Source organism: Vombatus ursinus, unplaced genomic scaffold (assembly GCF_900497805.2).
Source record: "Vombatus ursinus unplaced genomic scaffold, bare-nosed wombat genome assembly UNPS02014807.1, whole genome shotgun sequence".
NCBI classification, from domain to species: domain Eukaryota; kingdom Metazoa; phylum Chordata; class Mammalia; order Diprotodontia; family Vombatidae; genus Vombatus; species Vombatus ursinus.
The window spans coordinates 60,649,656-60,670,777 of record NW_020954585.1 but is presented as its reverse complement, the minus strand read 5'-3'; the positions used below and the strand labels follow the sequence as shown (position 1 = coordinate 60,670,777).

General features: G+C 36.0%; 1 protein-coding gene across 8 annotated transcripts in view; it reads left to right on the top strand.

The window, feature by feature from the left end:
* Nucleotides 1–21,122, top strand: part of LOC114052503 (transmembrane protein 180-like) — a 48,920-nt gene that overhangs the window by 14,963 nt on the left and 12,835 nt on the right. For 7 of the 8 annotated variants that reach the window (XM_027875158.1, XM_027875161.1, XM_027875156.1 and 4 more), the window contains 5 exons: nucleotides 1,030–1,205; nucleotides 3,529–4,260; nucleotides 12,380–12,534; nucleotides 16,436–16,519; nucleotides 18,634–18,777. In XM_027875158.1, coding sequence (XP_027730959.1) covers nucleotides 1,056–1,205; nucleotides 3,529–4,260; nucleotides 12,380–12,534; nucleotides 16,436–16,519; nucleotides 18,634–18,777 — 1,265 coding nt within the window. In that variant the 5' untranslated portion in view covers nucleotides 1,030–1,055. Of the gene's footprint in view, nucleotides 1–566; nucleotides 660–1,029; nucleotides 1,206–3,528; nucleotides 4,261–12,379; nucleotides 12,535–16,435; nucleotides 16,520–18,633; nucleotides 18,778–21,122 lie in introns of those variants that run through there. The other variant, XM_027875160.1, reaches the window with a different exon arrangement.

The window sequence follows — 21,122 nt, the reverse complement described above, 5'->3', positions numbered from 1 at the left end:
ATTGTTTTTTTTTCCCTTTGCCACAAATCCCTGCTTTATGAGGTATTACTGCTAATAATCTTTACCACCATCATCCATAAAATTTTACAAAAGAGTTTATATTCTAGACTGGTGTTACTCTTGGCTAACACAGCTATCTGCTTAGCAGGTAGATCAAATGTTTATTGACTAACATGGTTTCAAGGCTGACTGATTTGATTTTTCTCCCTTTGTTGGCTGATTTACATGAGTTAAATTTCCTTAGCAAATGGTGATAGTCTTTGTCAGTATTTGCAGTAAAAAATGTCAGCTTGTATATTGCCACAAACATACCACGTACCACACATACCAATACTAGTTGGATTGTATAAATATGAAAAACAATTTCAAGATATGTTCTTCCAGAGTAAGCAATGTGCAAATTAAGATGTGTTAAAACTATAAGTAAAGGTTCTTTTTTTAAAAGTAAGTTTTTATTGATGTGTTTGGTATTTTTTATATCACCATAGTTTTCCCCAATATCTTTTCCCCTCCCAGAGAACCATCTTGTATAACAAGTGTTTTTTTAAGACAAATAAAAAGAAGCTGAAAAATCAATTACTGATCAATACATTGAAGAAGTCTGAAAATATGTGCAATGTATGTGGACCTCCTACCTCTGTAAAGGGGGCTGAGAATAGGTGGGAGTGACTTCTCATGTCTCTTCTTTTAAACTGTGCTTATTCTTCATAATTTTGCTACATTCACTTTGGATTTTTTTGGTGGGTCTTTCTGTTTACATTGTTGTAGTCGTACACTATATATTGTTCTGTGGGCTCCACTTACTTTACTTTGTATCACTTCTGCGCTTCTCTGTACTCATCACATTTTTTGAATAAAGGCTTAACTAGTCAGTTTTAATCCACTGTAAGATGCCAATACTAATTTTTTCTTTAATGTTGTTTTATACTAAATCATGCAAAATTATATGGCTTTATTAACCACATATCCTTTGCGATAGTTCTAGTAACTTGTAGAATGACGTTCTTTTCACTTTTGTTTATAACAAAGGGAAGAAGTCATCCTCTGCATGGAAAATGAAGCTTGTACGAATTCATGCCAATGCTCTGGCATATTCAATGACTACTCTAGGGACTGGGATGATGAATACGGTCTTTAATTTTTACTACATGCAGCTTTTTTTGAAGCAATACAAGATTTCAGAAGCTGCCTTTCACCAGTCTCAGGTAAGAGAGTTCCCTCATGGTCCTTTGCTTTTGGACAGAGCTGCTTCTCCACAGCAGTGCAGTAAATAATGGGACATGTCTGTGAGTTATTCCCTGAAAGTCTGTAGGAGTTTGTATACACTATGGAAAGTGGTCTGGAATCCTTTATCTGTGAAATCTTCAAGTTATCAAATGTTAATTCCATAACTGGTAGTGTAATGCAGTGTTTTTAAAAACTAATTACCCACTTGTGTAGGATGAATTTGCCAAGTGAGTAGTCATGTTCATTATGCATCAAACAGGGAGGCTGGAACTGGTTGGCATGAACACACAAATGTTTACAAACGATAACAACCCATCTGTCTACAAGTAAGTCATCTAGCAATTTTACCCCATTGGTAATATATGAAACCATAAATAAGAAAGAAAAAGGCCCTCCACCAATAGAAACAACTCTTACAAAGCCTTTGTACTAGAACTAAAAATTTTATTCCTTTAAGATCGTAAGACTAGGGCAGCTAGGTGGCACAGTGGATAGAGCATTGGCCCTGGAGTCAGGAGGACCTGAGTTCAAATCTGGTGTTAGATACGCACTAGCTGTGTGACCCTGGGCAAGTCACTTAACCCCAATTGCCTTCCCCCCCTCCAAAAAAAAAATAAGCATAAGACCAAGGGTTCACAACCTGTGTTCCAAAAGCTTATTTCTAAAAATGTTTATAATTGTATTCTTTCCATTATAACCTTGTGTTTTTTACTTTATATGTTTAAAAACATTCTTCTGAGAAGGGGGTTTCACCAGAATGCCAAAGGGAGTTCATGACACAAAAGAGGTTAAGAACTCCTGACTTTAGAGGCTTATTGACTTTTATTTAGTATAAGCTTTTTCTTTTTTTTTTTTTTTTTGAAATTTGATTATGTGACTTCCCTAAATATAGCATTTTAGAAACAAAAACTAGAAGGCATTGGGTTTAGGGATTTGTTTCAGGAGGCAGGCAGTGAGGGAGATGGGAAAAAACAAAACAATAGACAAACAAAAAACCAGACTACATAGAACTATAGTATTACCCTGCATAATAATATATGTTAACAATAATGATGTTTAATAATCAAGAAAAAGTTGAATTATGTTCAGTATTTATTGTTTGAGAGGCAGCCTGGTATAGTGATTAGAGAGCTGGACTCTGAATTAAAACTGAATTCAAGCCCTCACTCTGGAGAATACTGGCTCTGTGACCCTCAAATCACTTAAATTCTTAGCGTCCTAGGCAAAGTTGAAGAGCAGTTGCTGTTCTGCAATAATTGAGTTTCCTCACTGAAAGTTCCTATGCCAATGAGAAGTTAAAACCAAAAAAATCTGTTAATTAAGCAGAAGGCAAATACACAGTGAATTTTCATCAAAGATAGATAAAATGAAAAATTTAACACCTAGTAGAATATCATTTATATATAGTTCATTCTCTGATAAGGCTAGATAATTAAGGTGTTACTATATATGCAAAATAAGCAAATGTTGACATATTGACTTCCTTTTATAGGGCTATTTGTGTTGAAACTGTTAGTAGCTGTTGGGCATCTATCAGAAGATGGAACAAATATGTGAGAAAAGACCCTTAAATTTTAGAATGGCAGAAACTGTCACAAAGTTTGGCATTCATTTCTGATAATAGCATCATGATTCCTTTGCAGAAAGTAAAGATTGGTATCTTAATTTTCCTGGGGGAGTTATAGAAGAACAATGTTGTTAATGCCTTAGTTACATCAATACTGATCTCAAAGGGATCTTACAGTTTTACCATGCATGCCCCCTGCTGGTTCTGAAAAGAACTTGATAAATTTTAGTGTTTTTTGATTTGTTGGAAATGCAGAGTTATAGGAGCCTTTGGGATCATTTGACTGAGCCTGTTCTTATAACAAATGAGGAAACTGAGGAACAAAAATGTTCTGTTTCTCATCCAACGCCACACAGCTAGTGTCAGAGATGTGACTGGAGCACATGTCTTATGGCTTTTGGTTGAGCATTCTTTCTATTATAAGTGCCTTTCATGGCTCACTGTTTCCAGAGGCTCAGTAGAAGTAGCCTGGCCCAAATTACAGATACAATTGCTAGAAAACAGCTTTTATCTTACTGATCAATGCACAAGACAACTGAGACTCCTTGTATTCTAGATAATACTTAAATGACCCAGTTGTCCATTCTAGGACATCTTTGGTAGATACCAGCTGTGCTAACAGGGACACAATCTAAAAATAAATACTTGATTACATTAAAAAAAAAGTTTTGGGCTGTTTTTAGCTTATTTCTGTATTGATTGAACAATTTGCATGTTCTTTTTTTTTCTTCTAGGTAATTTTTATGATCTGGAATGCTCTTAATGACCCTCTTTTTGGATATATTCAAGATAACGCCAAGGCATCTTGCTGTTCAGGACGTCAAATTGCTATTTTGTATGGCGCCCCTTTCTATGCTTTGGCTTTCCTACTTCCTTGGTTCCCTTGGAAACACTACCAAGAAGGCGACTGGCTTAGCGGGCTTCAGCTTGTGGTATCCTTATGTGCTTTTGATGGCATGTTGACGTTTGTACAGCTAGCCCAGTGTGCCCTGTTTGCAGAGATTTCTACTCAACATGAGATCAGACTTCAGCTTGTTAAATATAACCAAGTGGCATCACTAGTGGGATCTAGCAGCATACTTTTCTGTGGCCTTATCTCTGATAACATGGAAAATTTACTCCATTTCCAGGCTTTTTCCATTGTCATTGCTGTTCTTGCCACTGCCTGCCTTTTTTATACTGGTATTTACAGTATGAGTCACTATGAACTTAAAGGAACCCCTGGAGAAACCAATATCTCAGAAAGTAAATCAGAACTCTCCTGGGCCTCAGTCATCTTGTTGACCAAAGAGATATTAACCCAGAAAAACTTTCTGCTTTTCTTGGCAATGAATTTCTTCCAAGTCTTCCATTTAACCTTCTTCAGCAACTTCATGATGATCTTTGCAGATAACCTCATCCCCAAAGATGCTTTTTCTTCTTCTATGAGGAGCATCATGTATGGGACAGGATTTATTTGTCCACAGGTATGTAATAGTCTTTTTAATCTTTCCTGCAGGGATGAAACAAGATTTAACTCTTTGCTGGCTTTAAAATCAGCAGTGCCCCAAACTAGCCATTGTCAAGAGACGAGAGAAAGGAGGAAATAAAACACATGCAAGTAAATATCTGATCATTGTAATTTGTTGTGTTGGGGCTTATGTATGTAGAGAAGCAGAAACCTTGATGATATCATGGAGAATTGGAGAATGTTCAGGGAGCTTATTATTTTTTGTTGTAGGATGGACTTATCTGAAACCAAGAACTATTTTTACCAGGTCATCGTATATGCCAAGCAATCAGTAGGTATTGCTCACTTCTTTTTGTGTTACAGTCTTGTCTTTCCCTATACAATCAACCCCCTTTGTTCCCAGAAGTTTCTGTAGTCTTCAGTCCAGCCCAGGTGATAGGAGTTAGGCAGTCAAGGAGCTCTAAAACTTAGATGCAACCCCACTCTCATAGAACTTATTGCCTTGGCTCATAGATGTAGATCTAGAAAGGCCCAGAGAAAGAAGTCATCCAGTTCAGCCTGCTCTTTTTATAGGTGAGGAAACAGGTTTAGAGACAGTAACACAAGTTATATTTGTTCAAAGCTACACAAGGTAGAGTGAGGATTCAAACCCAGGCCTCCTTATTCCAAATCCAGGGCACTTTCCATTGTTCCATGTTGTTTAGAAGACAATAGGATATAAAAACATATCTATAATATACAGTATTTCATAATAAATGAATTAGGTACAAAACAAAGTACTATGTGAGGTCCGAGGAGAATGGCCATTACCAAAAGGATGAAGAAGGCTTTCCTTAAAAAAGTGGCATTTAAGTTGGGCTTTAAAGAACTGATAGATATTCATCCAACAGAGGGAAAGGAGTACATTCCAAGGTTGGGAATGGCCTGAGCTAAAGCAGGAAGGGAGGAAACTTAATAGACATGTTTGGGGACACTCTAGCTTGGCTGAAGCTTTGAGTGAGACGAAGGGAGTGATATGAGATAAGGCCAGAAAGGCATCCTGGTACCAGATTTTGAAGGACTTTATTGTAGGACAAAGGAGTCTAAACTTCACTGGGTAGGTCCTAAGGAGTCACTGAAAATTTTTGAGCAGAGCAGTGACCTGACCGGTCTTCTATGTATAAGGAAGATTGGTCTGTGGCCAGTGTGAGGGATGAATTGGGGATGGGGATGGGATGCATTGGGGAGTCAGTGAAGAGAGCAGGGGCAGAAAGATCTTTTATGAAGTTATCTTTGTTTCAAGGGGCTTCCATTTCACTAGAGGTAAATAAGATTTAAACATAAATAAATATAAGATTATTCGAAGAAAAGGAGAGCACTTAGAACTAGGGAAATAAGAAAAGATTTCTAGTGGGAAATAGCACCCGAGTTGAGCCTAAAAGGAAGCTAAGGACCCTAAAAGGCAGAGGTGAAGAGGGACTACGTGTCCTAGGTATCTGGAACAGCTTAATATTGACTTAACACTATTGAAGTAGAACACGATTTTAGTTAATTAAGCAGATTTAATCTTGCTTTTCCAGTTACTATAAGAGTACATTTGGTTTGCCATAATTATTGATACATTAATGTTTAAGCTATTAGCCATCATATTACTAAAGAAATTACCAGACCTAATTGTGTTAACATGAGAAAAGGTTATGTTGTATAAATTTATTATATACAGTCATAGATTTGGAACAGACATTAGAAAAAATAGGAAAATTACAATGAGGAAAAGAGGTAGGCAAGGGAGGATGGGAAAAGATTGGGAAAACTCAATGAGAACAAAACAAGACAGGATTATAGGATCTTAGATTTAAATCTGTAAGAGACTTTAAAGATCAGATATTTTAAACTGCTTGAATGATTCATTTCAAAGTCATCAAAGTGCCTGCCAGATATTAGGCTCTATGGAGATAATATCTAGGTAAAACTTTATGGGCCTTTGTACTCTCTTAAGGGTGATAAAACACTATTCACAGTGGTAGGAGGGCCTGAGTGGAGGCCAGAAGGCCTAAAAACTTATTGCATTAGTCCACACAGGTTAAATAAATGTCTATACTCATGATAATATTGGGAATAGACAAGAGGGAATACATGTAAAATGTATTATAAAAGAACAATCAGCAAGGCTTGGTAACTGATTGAATAAAAGAGGAAAAGGAGAGGGAAAAATTAAAAATAACACTAGGCTTTTGAATGTGATGGTCTAGTAATCTTGACTTAATGTTTACATGGAGATTTCCCCTAGAGTTTCTCTGAAGTTTTGGCAGACCTATGGAAAGTTAACTAAGCAGTTTCCTCAATGTGGGTCCTGATTGCTTCTTTTGGGCATTTAAGAGTCCTAAGTATATCCTTAGTTAAAAGAGGTTTTTGCCCAAGGGATCTTGGTCCAATTTTCAGACTAAGGAGAACCCAGAATATTTCCAATGGTTGTTGAAATAACTGTAGAGATGACTAGTTTATAACTGTACATATTAATTTTTTAAAAGAATCTAAAAAAATCTGCACTAATAAAGCCTTAGTGTCTATATAAGTTGAATCTTAGTGCTTGTAGAACCTAACAGTAAAAGTTTGCTATGACTTTATTCCTGTTTCTCAACCTTAGTGTTATCACAAGGTTTTCTACCATAATAAAACCAAGTAAAATTGCATCTATTAAGAACTCTCAGGGTTTTCCTGTAGCTGAGAATTTATTCCCTTTCAATATGAAAAACCTTATTTTAGTAATTTTGGATGCAAATATTTCTTTTTTTTAAAATTTTTATTTTTAAGCAATTGGGGTTAAGTGACTTGCCCAGGATCACACAGCTAGTAAGTGTCAAGTGTTTGGTCTGAGGTCACATTTGAACTCAGGTCCTCCTGAATCAGGGCTGGTGCTCTATCCACTGCACCATCTAGCTGCCCCTGGATGCAAATATTTCTTTCTTTCTTTTTTTTTTTAATTAGTGAGGCAATTGGAGTTAAGTGACTTGCCCAGAGTCACACAGCTAGGAAATATTATGTGTCTGAGGCCGTATTTGAACTCAGGTCCTCCAGACTCCCAGGCCGGTGCTCTATCCACTGCGCCACCTAGCTGCCCCATGGATACAGATGTTTCTAAGGCATATAATGGACTTCCCCACTTTATTAAACTGAGTATCATTTAACTCCTTTATGTTTCAATTCTCTCATCTGTAAAATGAAAGGACTGGCCTAGATTATCTCCAAGGACGCTTCAATTTTTCCTACAAATTTAAAATCTTATCTGTATCTCTTAACATAATCTAACCTTCTCTTAATGACTCAAAGTCATCGTTAGGAACGTTACTCCTAATGTGGTCTATTGAAGTGTGAGTACAGTTTGCCTGCACACAAATGGACCCAGATTGCTGTGCTTTTTGAGTTTATGAGCTTTTTTAAAAGCATCTTTCTTGGCCATTAAGCTGCTAGCGGTCACTTCTCAGTCCTTTTAGGGCACCTGAGTAGAGCAACTCCTTGCTGCTTTTAATGTCCCCTGGGCTTGAAGATAACCAAGCTTGTCAGAATCGTATATAAACTAAGAGCAAATAGGCTTCAAATAAGACATTGTCCTAACAGTAAAGTGCAAAAGCTTTAGTGCATGTGTAAAACACTGTCCCTTTTCATAAGAGGCAATTGATGATGAAAAGGGCAGGAAAAGTGTCTTTGTACAAAGAAATAAGTGTACATTAATTGTCAGAGAATGAGATATTGTTGCTTTTGTGGGATGAACATTTTGATAGCTAATATAATTAGGAAAGGAACTCTGTTTAACATGAACTACTAAAACATACATGTGTATAAAGAAACAGCTTTCAGATGGCATTTGGACAGGTTTCCCCCCCCCCCTTAATAGTATTTTATTTTTTCTAATTATGTATGAAGATAGTTTACAACATTCACTTTTATAAGATTTTGAGTTCGAATTTTTTTTCTCCTTCCATCTTCCCCTCCTCTGTCCCCTCCCCAAGACAACAAGCAATCTGATATAGGCTATACATGTACAATCATATTAAACATATTTACACATTAGTCATGTTGTGAAAGAAGAATCAGAACAAAAGGAAAAACCGTGAGAAATTAAAGACAACAACAAAGAAAAGAGAAAATAGTGTGCTTCAATCTGCATTCAGACTCCATAGTTCTTTCTCTGGATGTGGATTGCATTTTCCATCATGGGTCTTTTGAAATTGTCTTAGATCATTGTATTGCTGAGAAGAGCTAAGTCTATCAAAGGTGGTCCTTGAACTATGTTGCTGTTGCTGTGTGTACATTGTTCTCCTGGTTCTGCTCACTTTACTCAGCATCAGTTCACGTAAGTCTTCCCGGGTTTTTCTGAAATCTGCCTACTCATCATTTCTTATAGAACAATAATATTCCATTCTATTCATATACCACAACTTGGTCAGCTATTTCCCAGCTGACGGGCATCCCCTCAATTTCCAATTCTTTCACACCACAAAAAGAGCTGTTATAAATATTTTTGTGCATGTGAGGGATTTGGACAGTTTTGAAGAGAAAATGATTTGCAGTATAGATTTGAGGCCTTGAATCACTTTGTTAACTATGTGGAGTGATGCCTTACTTGTATGGGAACTATTTAATGTTATGAAGAGTGTATTTAACACATATACTTAAATACTTTACTCACGGGACAGTCCCCTTATTTGGAGCTCCTCCAACCTCCTTTCATGCCTAGTGGGTCTAAATTCTCAGAGAGAGATCATCACTGCCCCAGAGTTGCACTCAAACTCTCTTATGGTCCTAGGAATAACCTATTGAGGGGAAATAGACTTCCCCTATCCACCACCATAGCTCTTGAGCCCCCATCCAGTATATTTTCTAGCTCCGCTATCAGCCATTCCAAATAATCACACTTTTTAGATCTTAAATATAACTATTTACTTGATAAGACACAATAAATAATAATATATGTACTCATATATTAAAACAAATACATAAATGATAAAATATGTCACAATACATAGATAAATCCAACTCTTTTCCCCATTCCCTCAATAAATTATGGCAAAGAGTGGCAGCACACTTAAAGGAAACTGGCAGAGCAACACATGAAGGAAGAAAACTCAAGTGCTTAGGGTAGCTCACAACTGCAGACTGTAGCTTTCAATGTTATTGGTCTTCTCAGGTTGGAGGAGTGAGCCCAACCTGGATAGCAGTGAGGTGTCTCACAGGCGTAGGTGAGATACTGAGTCACTGATGTAGATATTATAACAACATCAGATGAGACCACCCCATTTATCCCTATTACATATATATGGGCTAAAAGAGTTGGTTTCTGAAAGAGCTGTAACAACTTTAATATACATAAGTACCTTTGTTTCTTGTACTTATTAAATGTTTACAACTCATCTTAAAACACAAAAATTGAGGAAAGGAATGTCAAAATCTTTTGGTCAGATTTTTCTTGAGTTTTAAAGGCACTAGAATGAGAAATTCACTATCAGACTTAGCCATTGTGGGAATTTGTTGGCTTATGCATATTTGTGTGCTTATTTATATATGTGTATCTGTGTGTGTGTGTGTGTATAAAATGTGTGTATATATCTACATATGTCACAAGGGTTTTCTTTTCTTTCTTATTTTTCAATGGTAGGAGGGAAGAGGAAAGCTGCTGGTAGAGTTGCTAAAAAAAAAAAAGAATTATTGAAGAATTTTTTAGAAATGTATAGAAGAGGACAATAGGAAGGCCAGAAGGATATCCATATAAACTGGACAGTTTTGAAAGTTACATATTTAAGTTTTTATATACTTATTAAAAGGAACCTATATATAATAGAGATTCATAGTTTTATGTATAATCTTTTTCTATTCTACCTTTCATATACAAATGTCCATTTTATTTGGTGTCAAGTTCAAAATAAAAATGGACCCTTAAATTCAAGTTCTGTTTTAGTCTGAAGGCCTTATTTTATTTTTATTTATTTATTTATTTTTAGGCAATTGGGGTTAAGTGACTTGCCCAGGGTCACACAGCTAGTGTCAAGTGTTTGGTCTGAGGGCATATTTGAACTCAGGTCCTCCTGACTACAGGGCCGTATCCACTGCTGTATCCACTGCGCCACCTAGCTGCCCCTGAAGGCCTTATTTTAGCGCTGTCAAATCTCTGGATCAAAATATCGAACTGACTTGCTTTAAATGGACTTTCAAGTATAGACAATTTCTTTTCATTTTTCAGATTGGGTGTATAGAAGTAATGCTTTCTTCAGTTACTGGAGTAGAGGATAACAGTCTTGGATTTTATTCAGTTGTTTGTTTAAGGTATTTTAACAATGACTAGGGTATAATAAAGACAGATGCATTGTATACTAGGCTTGTGGATTTTAATTTTTTCAAGCTGACTTCTCACTAGTGGCAAGTAGTACTCGTGAGGTGAATGAGTAAAAGGATAGAAGAAAAAAACAATAGTAATTTTATATATCCACTGCCCTTCCATCTGCCCAACCAATTAAATTCAGCAAACATCCACTAAGTAATTTCTGTAAGCACAGCACTGTCCTTCCTACCCCTTGACTTCATTTAGTCATCTGTGACATGTTGCCAGATCTGTGATGGAAGCAGAATGCTCTCAAATGCCTGTTCAATAAATATAAAAATTAAAAGCCCCAATCCTCAATTTATGCAAGATGAACAGTGTTACAGGCAAGGAAGAATAATTTTTGCACAGTTTTTGTAACATTCTAAATTGCAATCTGAAAAGATTTCTTTTGGTATTTGTTTTTTAAACTTAATTTTAAATTATGAAGTCCCCCCACATTGTATGTCTAATAGGTGGATGTAAAGCAACCTCGTTTGAAAGCGTGAACTTCTACCTTCCTATAAAATTAGCTTTAGGATAAATATAATGGAGTCATGAAACTTTGTATTACAGTAAAACTCCAAGAAATACCTAGAATTACATAGATCAGTAAGTTGCTGTTTCAGGTATTCCCAAAAAAGAGCTATTATTCCTTAAAAGGCAATAAGTTAGACTTAGAAATAAAGCAAAAAAAGTTTGATGTAGAATAATTAACATTTTATTGATAGAAGTAGGTACAGTAGCAAGTTCAAGGCTGTCAGCCCAATTGAGCCTTTATAAAAAGAAAAACTGAGAGGCTATGGTAGGAAGCATCATGAAGAAAGGTTAAATTGGAATCGTGAAGTAATACATCCCATTTGTTTTCTTTGAATTTAGGAAGTATATTTCTCTAACTTACAAAGTGCTTGTACATGGTGGGTACTTAGAGTTTATTGAATTAAGTGACATACTCTGAAAACTCGTGAGGTTATCAGAGATGGACCATGAAATATAACCTTCACTTTTCATGTATGCATTATGATTTTAGATTTACATCAATCACACCACGAATATTATACCACTACCTCTTCCTTTTTTTAAGTGGTGGGTTCTTTTACATGGTTGATCACATCATATAGGAATTTTCATGTTTACATATAAGTAAAATTGTGAGAGACCATTTGCAGTTTTTCATAGGAATAAAACAATAAATCATTTCATTAGTTGCTGGATATATTCATTCTTTGATGGATTTTTTGAAGCTGGCAATACATAGCAAAGCAACCCTCATGGGGCAGAGTCTGAATGTGTTTTTAGAAAACCTTTTTAGTACTGGCTCTGCCACTTTTATGACTTTGGGCAAATCACTTAACCTCTTAGCCTCAGTTTCTTCATCTGTAAAAAAAATAAGGGAAGTCATACTTTCACCTCCTATTTCACATTTGGGCTGTTGTAAAGATCAAATGGGAGAAATGACATATGCCTACAGACCAGCTACATAAATGGCAGTTTTATTATAACAGCCTTCAATAGCAGCTCTTTCAGCTTGTGTGCTAATAGATGTATTGAGATATAGCCATCTTATTGGGCTGAAAATTCTCACCTGGAAAAAATATTGTCAAAGTTGTAAGGCACTATGTAAACAAGAATTATTACCTGTGGGCAATAATTCAATTAATAATTAATATCAGTTATTTAATTTATTGAAACTATCCATTTGATATATAAATTAATTTTACTAATACTTAATAACAATTAAATGAGAATTATGAGAAAGTCTGACCCTTCCTAACCCAGTGTCATTCTCCTTCTGTTTCAGTTTCTTGTGCTCCTCAGCCACTCCTGGCTCAAGAAGTTTGGTTACTATAAGATCATTTTATTTTCCTTCTATATAGAAGGAGTAGCTGCAGCTGTGATGTTTGTGCTGGGACAGGAGCACTATTACATTTTGGCTTTTTATCTCATAGCTAACATGTAAGTACAATGTTACTGATCCTAAATCCATAAATATTTGCTAGTTAAGAAAGGAAAAATTTTGAAGCTTGCATTAATTCTTTTTGTTCACCCTTTCTAAGGTAAAAAAAAAGAGTCCTCTGACTGAAGTCTTTCTATATTTATTTACAGAAGAGATTAGTTTGAGAATAGCAAGAGGCTGATTTGGGCAAATAGGACATATTGGATTGTATAGCTCTTCTTGGCTTTTCATTGCTAAATGCTTGAGGCAGGGTCCAAACATAATATTGAAGTAAACTAATCCCTCACCCTTCCTCTGTTTTTTCCTAGAATTTTTATGCTGTTGCTTTAGGTTCATTTTGCCACCGATGCTCTTTCAAATTAATTTGTGCTGAAGTGTGAGTTTTAAAGAGAACACTTAGAAAGCATAATGGGTAACTCAAATTGATCTCTGATGATGAGGTTTGGGCTGCATTCCTCTCAAATCGTTTCATATCTTTGTCTACTTATTTCATCTATAAAATTAGGGATTCTTTTCATTAAAAATCATTTCTTCAGATTTTTAGAGTTAAAGCAATATATTTATAATGGATAATTATTGGAAGTTCTGTTAGAAATTTATTTTACTTTCACTTAGGCTTTTTTCTTTTTTTCTATTCCTTAATCATAGTTGATTTTATTTTCCCCTATTAGTACCTTACATGTCTTGTTCTTCATACCAAGAGAAAAGTTTCAGATGTGTTTCTATGGGCATATTCTGTTAATTAGAGCTTATACCAGCAATGTGAGCCATATTTAATGAGCTGGTAATGGATCTTGGGGATTTTAGCAAAAGAAAAAAGTAGTTGGGTTTTCCTTTCCATCCAAAAGGAAAATAATTATTTAGTATTTTTTAGAAATTTTTTCATATTCTCAAGAGAAAAATGTAGGGTATTTTTTTTTCAATTCAAAAGGAAATTAAGTGTTCAGTATTTTCTTAGAGGGCAGCTGAATGGCTCAGTGTTAGAGTTCTGGGTCTGAAGTCAGGAAGACTTGAGTTCAAAACCAGCCTCAGACACTTACTAGCCATGTGACCCTGGGCAAGTCACTTAACCTCTGTTTGCCTGAATCCATTGGAGAAGGAAATGGCAAACCACTGCAGTATCTTTGCTAAGAAAACCCCATGGACACACGTTCCCTAACGGTCCATGGATTCACAAAGCGTTGGACACAACTGATTGACTGAAAAACAAAAATTTTCTTAAAGAAGTTATTTCCTTAGGGCTACAGTGTTTTCTGTTGAAGATGCTGCTTATTGTATATTCATTTGGGGAATGTGTGTACTTTTATTTCTGTAACTGGTGTTGGAGCATTCTTTGTGGCCGGAAGCACCTAGGTGCAATTTTGTGGATACCTCCCAGAACTTCTCTAGCTTGTACTACCATGTCAGGAAACCCAGAGAACATCAGTATCTGTTTCATTTTGCTTCCTCAACTTCTTAAAACTTAAGATATTAAATATAGAAAAGATTTTATTTACACCACAAAAAAAAATGGAAAGATTAACTGAGCATATAAACAGTCAAGAAAATATCTTACCCTACTCTCAAAGGCATTCATATAGTCCTTCTTACTGATATCCTGTATGGCTCTGGTTTGCTCATCACCCTTTCCTGCCCAAATGTACACCATTCCCATGACTCACAGAACCAGGAAAAAGTAAGGTCTGGGTTCCTTTCTCCCAGTCAGTTCTTTGTTTGACTGATCTTTAGTTCTATCTTTTCCTATGATCCTTGGTCCTATAGTTTCCTGCCAGTTACCTTTTTTCTTTTTCAATACTTGCTTATTCTGCTATTGATTTCGATTTTTTTTTCTGATAAAGGTCTCATTTCCAAGACATAAGGAACTCATTCAGACTTATAAGAATAAGAGCCATTTCCCAGTTGATAAACAGTCTAAGAATATAACAGTTCTCAAGGGAAGAAACTCAGGCTATCAATAACCATATGAAAAAATACTCTAAATTACTACTAATTAGAAAAATGCAAATTAAAGCAATTTTGAGATTCTACCTCATACCATCAGAGTGACAAAGATGACAAAAAAGAAAAATTATAAATGTTGGAGGGCTTTGAGGAAACAGGCACATTGATGTACTGTTGGTGGACCTGTGGATGAGTACAGCCAATTTGAAAAGCAGTTTGCATTATCCATAAAAAGTTACTAACCAGTACATGTCCTTTGATCCATTATACCACTGTTAGGTCTATTTCCTTCAAAGATCAAAGAAATAGGAAAAGGTCTTACATGTAAAAAAATATATATATGTGTATATATATATATATATATATATATGTATGCGTGTATATATATATATATGTATGTGTATATATATGGGGTTAATGTATTCATGTAGATATACACATGTGTACATATATACATTTTATGTATACACACATATATATCAGCTCTTTTTATAATAGTAAAAAACTAGAAACTTAAGGGGATGCCCATTAATTGAGGAATAGCTAAATAAGTTAAGGTTTATGAATGTGATGGAGTCCCTATCATGCTGTGAGAAATAGAGAATTTAATAGAAACATTAAAGGACTGATACCAAGTAAAATAAACAGAACCAGGAAACAAATTATATAATAACATCAGTATTATAAAAAAATCAATTTTGACAAATTTTATAAACAGATTAAGAATGAAAAGAGCAGAACCAGGAGAAGAATCTTTATATTACAACAACACTGTAAAGACAAGCAACTTTGAAAGCTATAAGAACCATGATCCATACAAGGACCATCCATAATTCCAAAGGACTGATGATGGAACATATTTTCTACCTCCTGACAGAGAAGTGACAGATTTTATTTATTTATTTTTTTTGGTGAGGCAGTCGGGTGAAGTGACTTACCCAGGGTCACACAGCTAGTGAGTGTCAAGTGTCTGAGGCCAGATTTGAACTTGGGTCTTCCTGAATCCAGGGCTCTATCCACTGCACCATCTAGCTGCCCCAAGGTGACAGATTTAGAGTGAGGTAGAATAAGACACCTATTTTTGTATACATCCAAGGAAAGAATTTGTTTTGTTTGATTGCATATTTGTTACAAGGAATTTGTTTTTGTTTTCTCTTTTTTTCAGTAGAGTGAGAGGTGAGAGGGAAAGTTGTTGTTGTTGTTGAGTTGTTTTAGTTGTGCCCAATTCTTCATGACCCCATTTGGTGTTTTCTTGGCACAGATGGAGTGGTTTGCCATTTTCTTCTCCAGTTCATTTTACAGATGAAGAACTGAGGCAAACAGGGTTAAGTGACTTGCCCAGGGTCACACAGTAAGTGTCCAAGGCCAGATTCTGACTTCAGGTCTACCACTCTAACTACTGTACCACCTAGCTGCCTATAGGAGAGAAAATGGGTTTCTGTTAATTCTTTCTTTTTTAAATAGAGATGAGAGTGGTACTATAAATGTGGAATGTTGCCAGTACTTTCATATGAGGTGAAGTTAGTTTTACTTAATTGTTTTACTTTGTTATAAGATACTTCTCATGGAGTGAGGGTGATCTATAAATGCTTGTAATGCAAAAACAAAACATTAATAAAACTTTTTAAAAAAATAAAGTCTCCATCTAACACTAGCTCCAGGGGCTGCATAAATGTCGGTGCAGACCTCTCCAGTCTGTGTAGAGCCTGTGTCTGTCTGAGCTAGTAACTTCTGATGCACACATCTGTGTCTGAATCTTTGTGGTCTGAGTGATCTCCCTTACTCAAGAATTGTTTCCTTCTTGCAAATTGGCCCTGGAATCTTCTCTTCATGAAAGGGAAAAAAATTAGCCAATTCTTCCTGGTGTATGTCCTCTATATTTTCTTTTTCTCTTTTTTAAACCAAATATTGGCTTTTGATTTTGATAACCATTTTCATGTGTTTATTTTCTTTTTCTAGGGTGATAGTTCAAGCCTCGTTTAGTTTATTCAATTTGCCTCTGGCTGACATCATTGATGCAGATGTACTGAAATTCAAACGGAAGTAAGTTCCTTTATAATAATGACTGTAAAAGTCAACATGTGTAGACCTGGACTGTAAAATTCGCTGCATTTCAGTTATATTAGAACTGGAAGGGAACTCAGAGGCCATCTAATCCAGCCTCCTCAATTGATAGGTGAAGATGCTAGGGCTCATGGCAGAAATGAATAGTTTATTTGTAGACACATAGTGTCCTTGAAGAAGGCCATCAAGTGGCCATTTTTTTATTTTAATTTTTTTTAATTTTTAGGCAATTGGGGTTAAGTGACTTGCCCAGGGTCACACAGCTAGTAAGTATCAAGTGTTTGATCTGAGGCTGGATTTAAACTGAGGTCCTCCTGACTTAAAGGCTGGTGCTCTATCCACTGTGCCATCTAACTGCCCCTAGTGGCCATTTAAAAAAAAGTTTCTATTACTTTTAAAAGTTGTGTCACTTTGAGAGAGCTCGTAGGACCAGGATAAGAAACAAATGTTGGCATTGGTAGTTTTCTCCCCTTTCCTGAAGTGATTTTATAATTTTGGGGAGGGCAGGGGATCAAATTACAGCCAATACGAAGAAAGATTTGCTTTCAGCCCTGACAGACAACAGAAGTCAGCGGCAACCATCAGTGTTGTACCATACTAACAATTAAAGAACAGATTTTACCTTTCTGTTGACAATCAGTAAAGAACAAAAGGGGAAAATAGCAGCAGCTGAGAGCTATATGTCAATTTAGGGTTTACCAAATTTTTTACATATAATCTCATGTGCTGTTATTAGCCCTATTTTATAGATGAGGAGACCAGGGTTCAGAGAGATTGTGACTTGCTTAAGGATCACACAGCTAGTAAATATCTGAGCCAGGATTTCACTCAGGCCTTTCTGACTCCCAAGTCCATGCTCTAGACAATATGCTTCTCTCAAGAGACAGGTGTCATCAGTGCCAGTCACACAGTTAGGTGGTTTTCCTTAGCTGTTTGGGGGGAAAGTACTTTGTTGATAAGCATTTGTTTCATCAAAACAAAATGTACCAATGAAAAAATTTTTTTAAATAAAAATGCCCTTCCCAGAAGATAAAAAGATTTACTTCTCAGAAACTTTTGAAATCATTTACCGACTAGTACATGTCTGACACAAAGCTCAAATTCACTCTTCCTGTAAAAGAAGAGATTGAACTTTTGCTCCATGACACCTCAAGAACAAAATTCAAAGTCCATGTTTGTTGCTGTTTAATTGCCTACCAGACATTTTAAAAATTAATGAGAAAAAAAATTTTTGGCCTACTGCAAAGAGGTCATTCACCATTCAGACTTGCTTTAAAGTTCCAGCTGATTCCCTTACATTTCCAGTGGGTTGTGTTGTTTTAGTTTGGAGAGGAATAGGTGAGTTTGAGACACAGATTCGATACATTTTCATCTGAGCTCTTTTGCCAAGGAAAGAAGCCACGCTTCCCGCTCAATTGATCAAGGCTGTTTATTGGCAAAGATACTCAATAGGAACACATGTCTTTCACTTACCTCTGGCTCCCAAATTTCTAAATACACTGAGCTGTTTGTGACTGGTCCACAAGGGTTATAGCTCTGGGCATTGTTAACAGATCTCTGTGATGGTTCAACTTCGGGCAATGTTACTGCTTAGTCGGTTACTATTGTTTCATAAATAGTTCAAACCCTATAACAATTTCAGTGTGTTAATTGTCTTTATTCCACAAGATGTTCTTTAATTGATTAAAAATAATGTGATGACCAGGTAACAGGATTCTCTCCTAGGTCATACTCAGCAGAAGCTGGGCTATGTCACCATAGCTTCAGGCCCATGAGGCATAAAGATGTTAAGATCGAACTGAAAGACCATTTGGTAACACTTTGCATTGACCCATCAGATTTATCAGTACCTTTGGTATCAGACTTACCCAAACTTGTTTTTATCATTAATATATAAACATCTATTTAAAAATCAGTTCATTTAAATACCACAGGGTGGGGGAGTATGTAAATATTCATCCTTTTGGTTGGCTTTTCTGATTTCATTCATCTGTTTTTAAACAGTGCTTCCATTTCAGGTTCCATACATGAGTGAATAGATGTCAGCATTGGTTGAGTGTGAAATGGATTTGTTCTGATTTTATTCATTACAGATCACCCCTTTCCTCGATGGTTTTTGGGACCAATGCTTTGTTTACCAAACCTGCCCAGTCTTTAGCTCCTATGGTTATAGTCACTGTGTTAAACCAGTTTGGATATGAGCAGCTAAACAAGAAATCCATACAGATTGATCCCAGGTAAAGTACCTTAAAATTTTGAAGAAGCAATGAGAAAGTTGTGTGTGTTTGTGTTAACTTCAACAAACATTTATGGGAGGCAGCACGGCTTAGTGGAATGAGAGCCACCTCAGAGTCAGAATGACCTGAGTTCAAGTCTTAACTCTGACATGTATTTGCTCTGTTACCCTAGGAAACTCATTTAGCCTCTCAGTGTCCCAGGCAACTCTCTAACATTTTAAGTTGTAGCATAGTTGTCCTGAGGCATTGGTAAAGTTTCCTCACCCCAGAGCTCATTTCACAGGTGCAATAAAATCACAGGTGCAAGAAAAGAAAAATGACAAATGTTGGAGGGGATGTGGGAAAATTGGGACACTAACGTACTGTTGGTGGAATTAGCAGCTCTTTTCTGGTGGCAAGGAATTGTAACTTAAGGAGATGCCAATCAGGAGGGGAATGACTGAACAATTTGTGGTGTATCATTGTGATAGCATGCTATTGTGCTGTAAGAAATGATGAGCTAGATACTCTCAGAAAAACCTGGACTTACATGAATTGATGCAAATCAACTGAATTCATTTTTAAAGGTTCATTTCAGGGGGTTTTTCTTGCTTCTTGCCGTTGGCGAGTTTTTTGGGGGCATGTGGGGTGGGGGCAGGGTGACTGCCAGAATTGCTAGTTCTATTGCTCTGCCATTTAGTGCCCTGGAGTAATTTAACATTTGGTTTACCGACGGCCTGGATGGGTAATGTATTTCTGAAAATGATCCAGCATGATGTCTATAAAGTGCTTTAAAATCCTCCGTGGTAAAATTGCTTAGCAAAATACACAAATATAAATAGCTCACATCATCCTTGCATATGCTTTTATTGTTTTACTGCTATAATTTATACAACTGAAGCTTGGGAGTGTTGCCCCTTACTGGCCTGTTTTTGAGAGCTGTAACTAACTACGAGAGCTGTATTTCTGTGACACCAGTAGGGAGGCATTGTCTCAGTGGTCAGATCATTGTGATTATATGAAAAACATTTGTTCTAAGTTTAGTGATTTCCATTTACATCCTAGTAATAAAAGGACTTGGCTCCTAGCTGCTCCCCTATGCTATATGGTAGGCCATCATGGATCTTCATGTCTGGGTACTGAGCAAGAAAACCAGAGTATAATTTCTGTCCATTTTATCAGTGAGGATCAAGTCCTTAGTTCAGCAAACTATCCCTCCCCCCACCCAGACCTATGTGACTGCAATGGCCCAGTGGACTAAGAATGACTATAAAATCCATTCTTAGTTCATTGAACCATAGAAAAACAGTACCATTTTAAATGTTGTAAAAACCGTTCTTAGCTTGTGGGTTGTTTAAAACCAGACAGTGGGATGGATTTGCCCCATGGGATATAGTTTGCTGACCCCTCCCTTAGTGGAATGACTTCAGGTATTGCATAGCGTAGTTGTTTTCTCATCTATATCCTACTAAAAATCACACTGAAAATTTAGTTTTATTTGCCTTTATGCTGCAAACTCTAATATTTAATCATAGCTAGATAGAAAAGACCCTAATGTGTTGCCCCTCTGGCCAAACAAACCTTTTCTGATTAGCGACTACTTGTAATGTAAATGGTAAATATTACAATAATTTGAGGAAATGATGTCATTTTAGGTATATGAAATATACACTAATATAGAACACTGGAATGCTGAGCATATTTTTATCCTGGCCCAATTCATGTTTCTTTTTGATATATGTTGGAATGGGGAGGGGAGAGGAAATTGAGATCAGTATTTTCTTTAAAGTACCACAAATTAATATTTGTTGAATGCAATAGAATATGTTCTATGGATATGTGACCTAAATAAAATAGAATGCATTCATCAGGGAATAAACTGAGAATTTAGTCTTTTGTTTTAGCACATGCTCAAACAAAGATCACATGTACTTAATTTGCTTTTTCTCTTTTGTCTGGGTGTTTCATAGTAAAAGTTCTCCAAAATTGTACTTGTAAGAACAATTTGGAAAGTGATTTATCTCCAAATGACACAATAAACAATACTGTATTGAACTTTTTCCAAGGAAATGCCCTAGGGTAAATAGCCTAATGTAATTGAAAATAACCTTAAGGCTTAGTTAATGAAAGAGTTCTTGGTGTTTAATTTTATATAGCTAATCATTAAAATTAGTTTAAAAACTGTTCATTGAAAACAAGTGATCTCCATAGAGATTTATTACAGCAACAGCCTCTATAATACCTGGAGAACATTCTGCTGTTTATTTAATGGCCTCTGTTTCTTATTAAGGTGTAATTCACTGTTTTATTCAGTGGTAAAGATCAGGTTACCTAGGAAGAGAAGAGCTTCTCCTATGTATTATACT